This window comes from Achroia grisella, unplaced genomic scaffold (assembly GCF_030625045.1).
Source record: "Achroia grisella isolate CSIRO2021 unplaced genomic scaffold, CSIRO_AGI_Agris_v1 utg971, whole genome shotgun sequence".
Lineage (NCBI taxonomy): Eukaryota > Metazoa > Arthropoda > Insecta > Lepidoptera > Pyralidae > Achroia > Achroia grisella.
This window is the reverse complement of record NW_026713077.1, coordinates 1,712,252-1,729,095: the sequence shown is the minus strand read 5'-3', so window position 1 is coordinate 1,729,095 and position 16,844 is coordinate 1,712,252. Positions and strand designations below refer to the sequence as shown.

The window sequence follows — 16,844 nt, the reverse complement described above, 5'->3', positions numbered from 1 at the left end:
TCTCGGGAGAAAAACTTTTACTGTTTTACTGTACATTTTATCCCACTATGTGGTAATTTTTTTTTTGTAATTCTTAAGTTATTTTTAAATCCATTAAATAAGCATACATTAGTTTTGTAAACCCTAATGCAGCAATTTACTAAAAACAAAATAAATTACTATATATCTAATCCTAAGCTAAGCAGAGCTAGTGTGAGGAATCGAAACCGCGACCATCGGAAATAATGCGTCGAACTAAACCGCCAGATTACCAAGGCTATTTCTCTTGTAATATATTGGGAAACTGCAAAGTTTCGGTGTAAATAAATAAATAAAAAAAATATATAATACTACGTGCACATAGCATATTTCTATATATAAATAATCAATCTGTGTAGATGCTTTTAGATACACCAAAGCTATGTGCAGAGAAAATACATTAAATATTAATGTATGCATATCCTTATGTTATATTATACGCTTTATTTATTGTTATTACAGCAATCAACAAGATGGTAGATGATTCAGAATTGATTGAGAGCATTGTTGTCTAATGGTTTATTACCTCTGTATACAATATGCAGAGTATAGTGACACTAAATCGATGTACGTTTATGCAATGGTATATATAGTATATAATATATATGTGTATGTGTATATATGCTATATACTACACACACACACACACACACACATTGGCTAAATTGTATAAAATATGAATTAGGTTTATGTCTACATGTAAATTAATTAAAACTGTTATCCTTGCTTTGGGAAGGAACTGACTCCTGATATACAGCTCACGCTAGTTTGGGAGTCAGGACTGCATCAAACTGTACACTGATGGAGGTTTAAATAAATAAATAAATTATAGGATACTACATAAATTTAGAGATTATGTGTTTTCTGATGTATAAACTATATTAGTGTAATTTTTTTTTAATATATTGAGTAGTTCTTGTGTGAAAGAGTGACATAATGTATGTACATAATCCATCTATCTATCCAGCCATACATACGAACTTTCCCGTTTATTATATGAGTAAGATTCATATTTATCGCAATTATCTTTTACTGTTTTTTTATTCAGCAAAAGATAATGACAGATTTCAGTTATGGGCTCAGAAGCAATGCTTAACTGAAATTTATGTATTTACTAGCTGACGCGCGAAACTTCGTCTGCATCACACTTCCTTGATATCTGTCATTATATTTCACCCACTTTGCATATCTTTTTAACATAGACTATGTGTTATTTCGATGTGTAAATTATATAACTGTCTGTCTATCAAAATATATACATTGAGTAGTCTTTGCGTGAAAAAGTAATAAACATCCATTCATGCATGCCCTCGACGGCCTCGGTGGTCTAGCGGAGTAACACACCGCTTTATTTCCGAAGGTCGCGGGTTCGATTCCTCGCACGGCACAAACATTTGTATCTATGAGTATGGGTGTTTGTGTCGGTCTGGGTGTTTTCTATTTATAATATGTATGTATTTACGAAAAAAATATCTACGTATTCGTATTAGTTATCTAGTACCCATAACACAAGCTTTAGGTAGATTAACTTGGATCTAGATGGCGCTGTGTGAATTGTCCTGAGTTTATTATTATTATTATTATTTATTCTCACAATCTTTCGGGTTTCTAATATTAGTAAGATATATCGATTATATACCCATTATTTTTTCCAGAACACCCTGGCAATACTTGACAAACTGGACATTGACAGCGAGAAGCCATCAGAAGAGGAGATCGCCAGACTCTTCGGGTACGAAGAGGCATACTTGGCCGGAGAACTTGGCGTGTGGCAGAGACTCAAGCCAAAAGTGTGGGCGTTGTTTGACGAGCCTTCCAGTTCACCACCTGCCAAGGTAAGGATTTATTTTGTAGAAATGTGCGACCACCCTGTATAGGTGCACTTGAGTCTTAGTTCTATTTTGAATGATAATTCTCAACCGTCATACTCATGAATGGATGCTGCTTATGGGACTTGTCTGTACAGATAACGAGCACTGATTTCACTATTGCCTTTCTGGTGGTCACTCTATTCTCTACTCTCTCTAATCGAATTTAAAAATGATTTTGTGTTATTGTAAACATATACAAACTCATTTGAAAAGAATAAGAGCAGAATTTCTTGTCAGTTCTTCTTAACTCGAAAACACTGTGAACTGACAGTAGATTTGACATATAATATGAGTCTGTAAGAGACATACATGAATAAGGATATTTTGATTAAAAAAAAATACACTAAGTGGTTTTTAGCGGGTAGCTTTCCACTCGTCTCCCTATGGGGATGGATAGTCTGAAAGAAAATTTTACTCTATAGAAAATCATTTATTCAAATAAACTTAATTTAAGCACTTTATAACAAGAATAACGAGCAAGAAACTTGTGTGTAGCTCTTTTAAATAATCCTTTTAAGTTTACATTTACAAGTCGAAACGTGTGAATACATACTACCAATCAGCACTAATTTTTTGGGTCAAATATAAATATACAATAATACTCTATACTCTTATGATTTTCAAATGAGTACATAGTTACTAAAATATAGATTCATTTTTAAATCAAATTAGAGAGAATGTAATGACCCACAGCATATACTATTGCGTTTTTGTCGAAAGGAAATATTTTAATCAGTAGCCGTAACCTAAACAGTTTCATTCCCAGCAGCCGTACACCGTTGACCGTCACGAATTCTTGACCATGACTTGACTGGCGGTGATAGCAAAATGTTGCCCACTATACATTCTCTCTAAGATTCCGCAGTCTTCAGAAACCTTAATCTTAATCATTACATAGTGTAAAACAAAGTATAATTTAAGTATACATAGGGCCGGACAGACAGCGACAGTGCTGTCTGTCCGTCCCTATGTATGCTTAAATCTACGCAATGGATTTTGAAGCGGTTTTTTTAAATAGATAGAGTGATTCAAGAGGTAGGTTTATATATATGATACATGTGCACCCGTGCGAAGCCGGGGCGCGTAGCTAGTAATATTATAAACGCGAAAGTTTGTATGTATTTGTTACTCTTTCACTCAAAAAAATACCGAACAGATTTTGATGAAACTTTACAGTAATATAGCTTATACATCAGAATAATATATAGGCTATATTATTTATTAACATAATAATTTAATAAAGCGGGTGGCACAGCTAGTTACGTTATAAAACGGCTACCATAGCCATCACGTGATGTTGTAGTGCCTACATTCCATCAATAGGGATTTTAGGGTCTTATGAACGACCCCTTACCCTCTCCCCACAGACGATTGTACCAAGTCACCCTCTGTTAAACGTTAGTAAATATTTGTGAAGGTTGATTAAAAGAATTGACGTTATGATTCAGGGTACGATGACTGTAGACGTTATTAATAAGCGGCGACCCACCTCGTCTACGCGGTCGCAATTTATAAGCGATGTGTTGTTATTTTTATCTTACTACCTATACTATATAGCAGTCTTCTTTTGTTTTAACGGCAATTAAATACATATATTTGAATATATTTTCCCCAGAACGCCGCGACGACCCTTGCGCATTGGGGGGATGGGGATTGTTAGTAATGTGGATTGATAACCCCATTGCTAGCAATGTTCCATGTCAGGTCGACCTCCACGCGGTTCCCCCTGGGGCAGGGCAATGGGGCAGTAAAATTACAGGATACAAGGCATGATACCTTCGTCCTAGAAAATAGCAGCCTATCAACCATAGACATCACATGATGTCGTGATGACCAACATGTATATAGAGGATTACCACTTACCATCAGGGAGGTATGAGATTGTTAGTAATGTAGACCAATGACCCCATTGCTAGGAATCTACCATGTCAGGTTGACTTCCACAGGGTTCCCCCTGGAAACCATCGTCTTAAATTCCTGGTAAATTTGCACGATGGGCTAACTGACCTAACCTCATGCTCATCTTATCATCCTCCACTGGTGCCCAGCCAGCGTAAACCGTTAGCGCAGGCGGGTGCAGTATTCCATTATTATCCCTCAAAAAAAAAAAGACCCTTGCGCATTTTTAGGTCTGCCCAGCATCCTGCACAAAGGACAAGTCAATAGGTGTGCCATAGTCTGGGATGGCGCTTCGCAGTCACAAGCCTCCCTTGAAGCGGCACCCCACTTTACCAAGTTGTACCTGCAGCCCATCTGGGTTCTTAGTCTGTTGAGCTATTTCCAAATGGGCCATTGCAGGTCGCTACCTGGGGGCAGGTGTTTGGCTGGTTGAATAAAGTCCAAAGGAGCTGGATGATTTAACTTCCTTAAGTCTACTTTGGCTTTATGTGAATTGTTGGTCAAAGCTATAGAGCAGTGATTCCCAAAGTGGTCTATATCGATCCCCAGGGTCTATGTCAAACTGCAAGGGGTCTACGACTGCGGTCATCTTGTTATTTTTACTTTATAATTTTAATTTTAACACTAAAGTTGACTACAGTCAGAAATTTACAAAAAATCAATACCAGGTAAGAATGGGGGGTCTACCCAAAATAGAAAAATATGGCAGAGGTTCATAAACTTTTTTGTGTCGTAAAAAAGTTTGGGAACCTCTGCTATAGAAGAACGTTCTGATTTTGTGAGATATCTTTATTTAAACTGGTATTAATCGACGACTGCGATTAATCTGACGACCTCGGTGGTCTAGCGGTTTAGCACAACGCTTTACATCCGATGGTCGCAGGTTCCATTCTTCGCACGGTGCAAATATTTGTACTCAGAAATATGATTCTTTGTACTAGCCTGAGTGTGTTCTGTCTATATCAGTTGTCTAGTACCCATAACACAAGCTCTGCTTACCGTAGAACTAAATGGCGCTGTGTTAATTGTTCAGGGTTATTTTATTTATTTATTATTAATTTTGATTTATTATTTTTATTGTCGAACTTAACCCTTTTGGCCAGTTTATCCCCATAAACTATGCAAATAGGAGTACTGAACGCAATGTAAAAAGTGTTTTTTTTTTTGGAATAGCAAATGAACTACCGATCAAGTGGTTACCGGTGCCTGAATTTCTAGTCTAGCCATAAATATTATAACGAGAAACATTTTTATTTTTTCTATTTGGATACAATTTTTTTTACAATAATGTGTGCTAATTTAAACGATAATATAAAAGCATTAAATCGTCACCGTTCCTCACCGTTGCTTCTCAATATATTTATGAAAATATCATCTATGCCAGAAGGAATATAGACAGTTTCAAAAGAGTTAGTGATTGCACTAATAAAAGCTTACGTAACAAACTAACAATAACAAACTGATTTTACCTAAATGTCGTTTGGCTAAAGTTAGTAATTCGTTTTATGGCAATTGCGTAAAATTTTACAATAAAATACCAAAGTCTGTTATAAATCTGCCAGAAAAAAGATTTAAATGCCAAATAAAACAGTTCCTTTGCAAAAAAGCTTACTATAAAATTGAAGAATTCGTTAACGATAATAATGTTTTTATAGAAAAACTTTAAATCTATAGCACTGACAATATTATCCGATTACATTAATAATGCGTGCGTAGCGACTTCTATGTTGATTATCGCATGCCCCTTACTTGTTATACTATAATTATTTATATGAAAAAGCATCTATTAAAAAGAGCAACACACACGTTTCTTGCTCATTCTTCTTGTGATGAATCTGCATTCCGAATGAGTGGTAGAATCAAAATATGACTATTCAAAAGTGCTTGTAGTGAGTTTATTTGAATAAAGATTATTTCTATTTCTATTTCTATTAAAATATAGAATTTATTCGAAACGATCTTCATTGCCTGCAATACAGTTATTTAAACGTCGAGGCCAGTTATCAATAGAAACACTCTTTCCATGGGAAAATTCTTCACTACCGATCTTATGAATTGCTTTAGGGATACTAAATTATCATTTAGAGCCAGACTCTCTAAAATTGAGATCATAATCCAGCGGATTAAGATCGAGACTAGATGACGGTCAGTCTTCAGCTTCGATGAAGTCCGAAACGTTCATTTCAACCTAAAGAACGTATCACGTTATCATGTGACGCCCGTGATACCAGGATGCAATTCCAGAGGAATAACATATTATGCCACCATGTTCTGTAATTTCAATGCTTTATCTTACACGATTGTACTAGAATAGCAGGCAATAGAGGCAACCAACCTGTAGAGACAATTGTATGACGGTCGACATCAGCCTCTTACCCCACTACATAATAACCATGGTCGTACTGTCAAGAATGTATCGAATAAAAAGAAGAAAAACATCTTACACGGAACATATCTTACAAACCAAGTCGGTTAACGCTAGAAATGAGGCGAAGGTTGTCACACAGATGATTTTTATAACTTTCTTTATTGCACAGTAAAAAGAGTACAAAATGCGACCTTAATGCATGACATTAAGGTCGCATTCATGAACATCATGACATTCTCTACCAGCTACTTTTAGGTAGAAATTGAAAGCGCTGTAGCCCAGTCATGGCGAAACACTGTAATACTATATGAATAACTAAACAATATCTATGTACATATATAATTTAGTTGTATAAATGTAATTTATATTTTAAAACATTACACAGTATAAAATAAAGTCTGTCGCTGTCTGTCCCTATGCATGCTTAAATCTTCAAAACTACACAACGGATTTAGAAGTGGTTTATTTTAATAGATAGAGAGATTCAAGAGGAAGGTTTATATGTATAATACATGTACATCTGTGTGAAGCCGGGGTGGGTAGCTAGTATATAATAAAAAATACATAAATTACACAGAATAAATAAACATTATTTAAATTATTAACCGGGTCTTAACACGAATAATTTTATGGCAAATAAAGGTATTTACCTCTCTCGACGTTTCGACTAGGTTGCACTAGCCGTGGTCACGAGCTGACTGGAGTAACAGCGATGTCAATGTAGATAGGTGACAGCAGTTTTTTCTTCATCTACCGTCACTAGATTGTTTAACGAAAGTTCGCGACACACAACACTCACGGTATCCATACACTTATTGACTATTGATGCTACTGAACTTTGCTTGAATTTATTTATGACTGGATTCCACGCAGATGATAATTTTAAGTCATCCTCTCTGTTGAAATTGGGATGTTTTTTAATTTCAATCGCCAGAATAAATAAATATAAATATGTTGAATATAGTTGAAAGACCTACTCAACTCAGCTCAATGCCAAAAAGTCAAACCACCCTACTCTTTTGAACTTTATTCAACCAGCCGAATAACTGGGGGTAACCTTCTACTTTGTGAATGGGTAAAATGGGGTAGCTTTAAGGGAGGCATGTGACTGTTGCTGTTGTGACCACCATCAGGCTATGTCCCACCTCCCCCTCTATTATCCTATCCTATTTGCCCATTATCCTGTACGGAGGAAGATCTAAAAAATGCCACCGTATACGCTCAAGTTACTTGTGGTCGGTGTAATATGTCTTTCTCTTCCATTGATCCCTGTTCGCAGTCTTCTCGTTATTTACTCCCTTTCTTACCATATCATCTTTCAGACAGTCCATCCATCTCTTTTTCGGCCTACCTCTGCCCTTATAACCTTATAAAAAAAATCTTATATTAGTTACTAGCCGACATTCTGATGCTATATCAATGTAAAGTTTTAACAAAATCCGTTCAGTAGTTTCTGCGTGAAAGAGTAACAAATATCCATCCATGTGAACCAACTTTCGCATCTTTACATATAAATAAAATTGGAGTGTCTGTTTGTAATATTGAAATAACCGTTTTTACGACATGCATATGAATATAAATATGTTACATACACCAAAACAACATTTTTTACAATTTTTGTCTGTCTGTCTGTCTTTCGCTCCGGCCAATCTTAGCTGGCTTAATGGCTGGACCGATTTTGATGGGACTCTTTGTTAAATTCCACGCGGACGAAGTCGCGGGTTTATAGCTAGTTTATAATATTACTAAGATATATAGATTGTTCTAGAATAATTCGGTACTCAGTTTTGCGTTATCATTTGTTTCTCATTAGGAATACACTTCGCATTTACGAGAAGTGGGTAAGTAGGACGCGATGTTCAAAATGTTTCCCATTAGTTCTCTCTGAGCACCTGCTATTTATATGTAATGTTGATAAATAATATAGCATGGAATTTTCCGTTGTTACCTTCATTTTGAGAATCATGGATGGTAACAATTATTTAGCGAGGGTAAGAAGAGAGAAACAATATTAAAGACGCTCTTGGTTATTTACAATAGAAATCATTACAAATATAATTAAAAAATAAAGATAAAATAATATATATAACCAAACTTAACATGTAACATATATTTCAGACATATAAACTATTGTCTATATGTATATACATATAATAATCAAATGTAATCAAATCAAATTATCTTTATTCAAGTGTATTATGGAAACATAAAAAACCCTCTGTGAATAAATGTGAATATTATAAATGCTGTATCTTTCTCCCTTTCTACCTAGAAAGAAAATAGATCACACAAATGTACATAGGCTATTTTGTTTATATACTCAGAAACTAAGACGATACTATAATTTTTTTTATTAATACATAAAACAATAAGTTAATTTTTAAAGTTGTATTAAAAATAACAGTATTTCCATACAACGTTCCATCTCCCCTTTCAATCTGAAATATTTAAAATAATTTCAAGCGAAAAATAGGTTGTAAGACCTATTTTTCGCACTTAAAAATAGCCTATGTCCTTAGGGTTTAGACTATCTGTGTACCAAATTCAATTAAAATCCATTCAGTAGTTCTGGCGTGAAAGCGCGACAGACAGACAGAGTTACTTTAACATTCATAATATTAGTAAGAATTATTACTTTTCCTTATTTACCTCGTTAGGTCGTGATTCCAGATACGCAAAAGAAATTCTTATATAAAAATTTATCATTCATTCAATCTGAAAATGGATTTGCGATTGAATTACGTACTTACACGAAAACAAATGTTAGTAAGCCGATACCCATCGATCTTGGGTCGAATGTACGTCGGAAGCAACACTCAACGTGGATTTATGATTTCATATAAATTATTACATTTATTTTATCGAATACAATAAAACATAAAGAATAAGCATTCGTTTTGAGTTATCTAATATATGTATGTATTATTGTAAATGTGTACATTTATTTGAAAAGAATACGAGCTGAGTTTCTTGTCGGTTCTTCTCATCTCGAAAGCATTCCGAACTGACGGTAGATTTGACATGTCATAAGAGTCTGTAATAGACCTACACGAATAAGGATATTTTAATTTAATTTGATAGAAATAAATAAAATTGAATTGTCTGATTGTAATTTCAAATTTCACTAAATGCGTATAATAGTAATAATTAAATTAAATTAATAATGTAATTTTTGTATATCTGTTTGTTTTTGCTGATCTCTGAAACGGCTGGACCGATTTTGATGGGACTTTTGCTGTCTGATAGCTAATGTTATAAGGAGTGACTTAGGCTTTTGAAAATTTATTTTAAATCTCCGCGGACGAAGTCCCGTGTACCATCTAGTCTTCTAATATGATCAATTCAATATATAAAAAAAACCTGTACAAATAAATGCGAATATTATAAATGCTAAAGTATGTCTATCTGTCTGTCTTTCTAACTAGAAAGAAGATAGATCGCAAGGATGCACATATGCTATTTTGTTTATAATCTCAGAAACTCAGACGTAGTCGCCGGTAAAAGCTAGTATACAACTGAATGCCTACATAAACATCGCAATTAGTATCTTGTCCGCTTACTAAATTGTAAACGTCCAGAAACGCCATCTGCAAATTATTCGAAGCCCGTACCGTTTCAGTTGTAACGGGACTTATTAATCAACTCGTTCATTTTACGGCGCCGCTAAAATGCCGCGCCCCGGATTTCAATTTAATAATAAGCTGTCAAGTTGCTTTAATTAATTCTTTTAATATTGGACTACTTGTATTCTTAACATGACATAGTATAGTAACATTTTTGGTACATTATTCATGTGGTCCTTCGAGCCGGATTGAATTGGTATTTAGGCAACGTCATTTAATATTCTAACAATAAATAAATTAACAATACAATAGTACAGTGGCTGATGATATTGAAAGAGTAGCAAAGTTGATGTGGCTGTGGGTAAGACGTGTAGTCAGGCTGACGGTGTAAGAATGTATTGGAGTTATTTATGGATGATAATAGAAGGATGCATTCGCCTGCACTAAAGATGTATACTGGCAGGACGCCAGTGCAGGGCGATAAAATGGGCGTAAAGCCAGGTTACTTAGCCCATCTTGGCAAATGGCAATTTACCACGATGGCTTCCAGAGGGAACCGCGTGGAGGTCAATCAGACATGGTACTTTGCTAGCAATGGGATTATTAGTCCACTTTACTAACAATTCCCTTTTTCATGACGTATTGAAGTGGAGGCCATTTGGTCATAAAAGACCTGTAGGAAGGCCACAGGACCTTACGAAGACTATCCTAACCAAGTGCTCTGCGTTTGGTCAGGTATGTTGGAACAGTTAATGGCCCATCGTATAGCTCGTTCTGTCCCCAATTTAAGGTCTGTCAAATCCTACCATCATGCTTATTGTCTTGAGCGGAATCTTACATCTCTCTAATTCCTGAAATGATGTGATTCGTTTTATTAAACAAATACAAAAATCGTGATTGGATAGTGTATTGAATGTACATGAAGATACGGTGAGTATAGTTTGTTGAGATGAGCAGAGAGCGAGTTTCAATGGTAGCAATAAACCAAGACGTGTGAAGGTATACGAATGTACCTGCCCATAACTTTATGTACTAACTTTATTTACCATCTATAAACTGAAGAGCAACGTGCTCTTCAGTTTACTCGTGATTAGCGGTTGTAACATTGTCGAAATATCGGGAACATATTTTTCTATACTGTTACGATGGCAAACAAGCATACGGCCCATCTGATGGTAAATGCTTACCGTAGTCTATGGGTGCCTGAAACACCAGGCTGTCACTTGCGCATTGCCGAGCCCTAAAGGACCTTAATATTTTTACTTTTATTGAGCTCAAATAAAAGTTAATAATATTATGTATGCGCAATTTTATCACCTTTAACACCAAAAACGCAGTGTAATATATCAGACTTAGAATAAAACCCTTGCTGCCAACATGAATTACCTTCTTTTTTCTAGAAAAGTCTCCGCGAGGGGTTAATGGAGCGAATTCTGCAAATTTTATGCCATGTAAAGTGATCCTTTAATCGTTCTTAAAATATTACTAATTACGGCGCCCTCGGTGGTGTAGCGGTTGGACACACCGCTTCACTTCCAAGGTTCGATTCCTCGCACTGTACCAACATTTGTATTCATGAGTATGATTGTTTGTATCGGTCTGGGTATTCTCTATGTATATTTTGTATTTAGTATCTATGTATTTATATAAGATGGCTAGTACCCATAACACAAGCTCTGCTTACCGCGGGACTAGGTGGCGTAATGTTAATTGTCTAGGGCCATTTATTTATTTATTCACAAATATTATTGTAATTTCTTACATGCCAGAATCTACAGGGCCTTTTTGGAATAATTATGATTTTAAGACCTTTAAGTTCTAAATGTTCAAGTAAATGAAATTACTTCAAATGGATAAAGTATTACGAATATAATAATAAATAATCTCAGGACAATTCACACAGCGCTATCTAGATCCAAATTAAGCTACCTAAAGCTTGTGTTATGGGTACTAGACAACTGATACAAATACATAGATATGTTTTTTTTTGTAAATACATACATATTATACATAGAAAATACCCAGACATGTGTGTGCCATGCGAGGAATCGAACCCGCGACCATCGGAAGTAAGGCGGTATGCTAAACTGCTAGATCACCGAGGCCGAATGTTTGGTAAATGTAAGATTATTTGCTATTTGTAGTAAAACAAATATTATATTTAAGACAATTTTGTAATAGCCGCTTTGATATGTAAATTTTATCATCCAGTTATGTACACGCGTCGACTGACTAGCAACATTCACATGTTGTTATCGCTCACAAACAGTTCACTGAGTGAACAATTTCGGTTGGTTCCTATCAACTTGAATATTTAACAGTTGTTAGTATCACTTACTGTATATTTATAGCTATTTTAGATAATTAGGACTTCATCATTACATAGTATAAAATAAAGTCGCTGTCGCTGTCTCTCCGTCCCTATGTATGCTTAAATCTTTAAAACTACGCAACGGAGTTTGAAGAGATTTTTTTTAAAGGATACATTCATTTGAATGAATGTATCCTTTAAAAAAAATCGCTTCAAGTAAGGTGTATAATACATGTACACCCGTGCAAAGCCGAGTGAAATCCTTACAAATATTATAACTACGAAAGTAACGTCTGTCTGTTTCGCTTTCACGCAAAAACTACTAAACCGATTTAAATGAAATTTGTCTAGACGCTAACTAATGAAATAGGACTATTTAGGACTATTTATTCATGCGAGAAAAAGGTTGTGAGGGGTTGAAAGGGGAAATGAAAGATTTAAAACTAGAAGCTTGAAATTATTTCTTTACCTTTTTGGGGTTAGATTATATAAAAACGTGGAGGAAGTCGCGGTCACAGTTAGTAGAAAATAAGCTGAAAACCTACGGTCTATGCTAACCACGACTCTGTAACAGTCTATCGTAGTTTGGTCGCCGAATAGTCAACACTAAACTTTCATACTCAGCTTCAAAGTACTACGAACTGACGGTAGAGTTGACATAATAGTCTGTAATAAACCTACAAGAATATAAGATAATTTGATTTTATTTGAAACATCAGGCAATGAATAGAGTTTGGAAATATCAAACTCTATTATCTAGAATATATAAATTTTTTATTTGATATTATTTGGAAATATAAATTCTATTAATTGCCTAATAAGGCCTTGTTTATAGGCGATACACGTGTTGCAATATGGGTTTAAATCCAATAACGTTCAGAGTTTGAACACTAATGGGAAAGGTCATAATGCTTCCAGTAGCTGTGGTCAGGTTTCCGCACTGAACATTTGTGGTCTCACACATGCTAATGATAATGGAATTGAACAAAATAGCATCCATTAAGTAATGAAATGGACTTCCGCAAAAATAACAGCTAATTCGATAAAATATGTAGGTTTCTTTAATGCACTATTATTGAATGGAATTCCGGCCTCCACTGACGGTTTACGCTGGTAAGTACCAGTGAAAGATGTTAAAATGAGCATAAGGTCAGGTCAGTTAGCCCATCGTGGCATATTCACTAGGAGTTTATCATGATTTTCAACGAGATCTACCTGACATGGTTAATTGCTATCAATGGGGCTTTTGGTCCAAGTTACTGACAGTCTTTTCCCCCCATTTAGGCATTCCTGTTGGTGCTTTAGTAAGCATTGCATAATATAAGATGTTTAGTTGGGTACTGAGTGACAATATCCTGAGGAGATAAAAAACCAACGCCCCTAAGAATATCCTTCAATTCTAGTCCCTGACGGGTCTAAGTAGCGAACTCTGAAAAAGGTCGAGCACAATAGATCTATATAGGTCGCAGTGCAGGTTCAAGCACCTGACAATATCCCAAACCCCCAATGCAAAAAATGACAATATATTAATTGCCCTAACTTATTATAATAAAAATAATAAACTACCTTCTTTCATAAGTACTGACAACGCGTATATGCGTAACTTCTGTTCTCTTGTCTGTCTGAATTTCACTTGTACCTTAAGTATGTCCATATTTAAATAAACGTGTTATTTATTATCCAGAATCTGAAACAGGAATATACATCGTTCTCGCTCGTTCATACTTCAAGCGACATCGTAACTAAAAGCTTGACATTATACAGAGAAATTTCCCTCTGCAAATATCCGTTATTTGCTGAGTTTGGGATCGAACCAATAGACCTTTAGATGTCTGTTTATACATACGGCTGGTCAGGTGTCTGGATCAGTCGATTGAGAGGCATCGTTTACTTAAAGTAGGTTGATAGACTAACAATAGAATATATCACTATTTCTATTCATCACTACGATTTTGTAACAGAACACGAGGTAAAATATACAGCTTCTATTTTTAGTCTGTTAACCTCATTTAAATAAACGATGTCTCTCAATAGACTGATCCAGAATAGAATAGAATAGAAAATAATTTATTCAAATAAACTTAATTTAAGCACTCTGGAATAGTCATAACAATGTTTTTTATCTACCGCTCGTTAGGAAAGTTGTCTCATCACAAAAAGAACAAGCAAGAAATTTGTGTAAATAATCTTCTTTTAAATAATCCTGACAGAATCAGACACCTGACCAGCACGGTATGTATATACAGTATGAATAACAGAATCCGAGGAAAAATATACAGATTTTCTTAGACGAGGGAGATTGTAGAAAGTCGTATACGTGGGTACATCAGTCTCAACTATTTCAGCATCAAGCAGCTTGCTTTGTAAGCCATGTTTCAGTTGTAGTGCAGATTAGTTGATTGTTTATTATTTTAGTCTGGAATGCCAATGCCTGAGTATCACGAGTGTCACAAGATGACATTCTGTTGACGGTTATTTCTTTGCTATTTGTTGGCTACAGCTAGCCTTTACAGCTTCTCCGAATGATGACGATGGTACTTCAAACCCACGGAAGAACTTATTGAGCAGCTGAAGGCTATATTCCGCTTGACGGATACGACTTTAGTCTGAGAACAACGCTAGGGGTTCGAACCTCGACTCAGGCCGTTCTAAGTTCCAACCGCATTTGAATTGAACGGGGTTTAATCGATCGATCTGAGGGAAGATAAATAATGTTTCTATTTATTATAAATTGTATGATATTTATCTAGATAAAGAATAATAAATAACATTTCAGTAAATAAATCATAAGTCACAATCCCGTGTGATTTTTGCTCTAGTGTGAAGTCAAATAGCATTCAATGCTTGCTTACGTTTTCACTAAATATTTGTACAATGTACTATATCAAATTATAGCTTTGTGTGTTAATTTACAAGAGGCAGCGGTTTCGAATAGCTATTATGACAATATAATATATTATTGGACAATTTACATTGCGCCATCTAGTCCCAAGTTAAGCTCAGCTTGTGTTTTGGGAACTAGAGTACTGATATAAATATATTTATACTTTTTTTTTGTAAATACATAAATAATATACATAGAAAACACCGATACAAACAATCATACTCATGAATACAAATATGTGTACCGTGCAAGGAATCGAATTCGCGAACATCGGATGTAAAGCGGTGTGCTAAACCACTAGACCACCGAAACGGTTGAGTGTAATCACATTTTAATTGTAGTTTCTATGGAAAAATATTACAGTATTTCTAAAGTTTAATAATGTCATTTTAAGTATCGTCGACGATCTGGTTAAGATCGCTGGAAGACATTGGATGCGAGCAGTGCAGGACCAGTCCAGCAGTGGACGTCTTCCGGGCTGCAATGATGATGATGATCTTACAGATGTTATTATGTATTGATGATGATGTTTGTATATCATCAATAGATATACCAACGGAGTTTGAAAAATTAGGACTTGACTAAAATAATATTTACTACTGTGATCTTAGTAAGGAATTAGTGACGTCCGCTTTCGCTCGTGACTTGTACACCACAGACAAGCGTCGCCTTTGTAGAATAATACAATGATTGATGGTGTGGCTTTCTGTTCACAAAACTCGGTATTACGGAGACAAAATTAAAAAAAAAATACCTGCAGACGGATGTCAGTTGGGTTTCTTACGTGGGTAATAGGATTCTGTACAAATATGAATATATAGTGAGGGGGTCACGTGCTCTTAGGGACAATTACATTCGTTCAATATCCGAGTATAGGATAAACAAGTAGATATGACAAAACACAAAATTGACGTTGCAATGCAGCATGTCACAATATATTTATTGTCACAGTATTAATTAATTAATACGTTAAACCCCATGGTAATATCACAAAATTTTTCACATAGGCCATGATAACTTTATTAGATAATTTAGTTAAAAATGTATCAAGGAAACTTTTGTTTTTGCCAAAATTCCCGGAAACATTATTTTTTATGTCACACATATATAACTGACAGGGCCCTATATTAATTTTTTTTTTCTCGACAAACCGTATTGTCATATAATAGATACTTTAAATAGACCAACGTCATATTACGAAACTGTGTCACCATATTCGTAACATATTAAATATATTCCTCAATTAATGTATATGATATATACAACACTTATCAATCTTATATGTCTGAAGTTCGGTGTTTGGTGTAAGCCAAGAAATTTTCAGGTTTTGTTCCTGGTAGTTGGCCTATCAGGAACAAAACCTGAAAATTTCTTTGCTTTCGAAACATAATGCAAATGTATCGTTTGCGTCGGACATCTCTGATTGCCGTGGCCTTCCATCAAATCGTGTACGGCAGACATATATTTATTTATTTTATTTATTTATTTATCTAATTAACACAATATAAACTTACAGCTAATAGCCAACACGTTTATAATTTAAAACTATTTATACTACTTAAAATTATACGATGATAAAAATATTCTTATTTTATTAATTATGGAAAGCAAGGCTTCTGTATATACGTCAGCATCTTGGACCTTACCTAAAAATAAATTTAATAATTGCAATGAATGCTAAGATAGAATGCTAAGATGGGCTGGTGGCATAACAATGCTGGATCACATCAAAAACATCCACGTTAAGGTGACTCCCATACAGGAGAAGATTTTAGAGAGCCTAAGGTGGTATGGTCATGTCATGCGGCGACCATCAGACCACATGACAAGAACAGTGCTTGACATAAGTACCCAGCCCAGAAGACGCGGCAGACCCCGTCTCACATGGATGTCCGTTATTGAGAGGGATATAATGAGCGCCAAAATAACA

The 16,844-nt window shown here is 35.1% G+C and overlaps 1 protein-coding gene across 1 annotated transcript in view; it reads left to right on the top strand.

Moving 5' to 3' along the window:
- Window positions 1-16,844, top strand: part of LOC131854211 (potassium voltage-gated channel protein Shaw-like) — a 214,718-nt gene that overhangs the window by 116,784 nt on the left and 81,090 nt on the right. Inside the window, exon 4 of the mRNA XM_059205342.1 lies at window positions 1,674-1,853. Within this exon, the coding sequence (XP_059061325.1) occupies window positions 1,674-1,853 (180 nt within the window). The remainder of the gene's footprint in view (window positions 1-1,673; window positions 1,854-16,844) is intronic.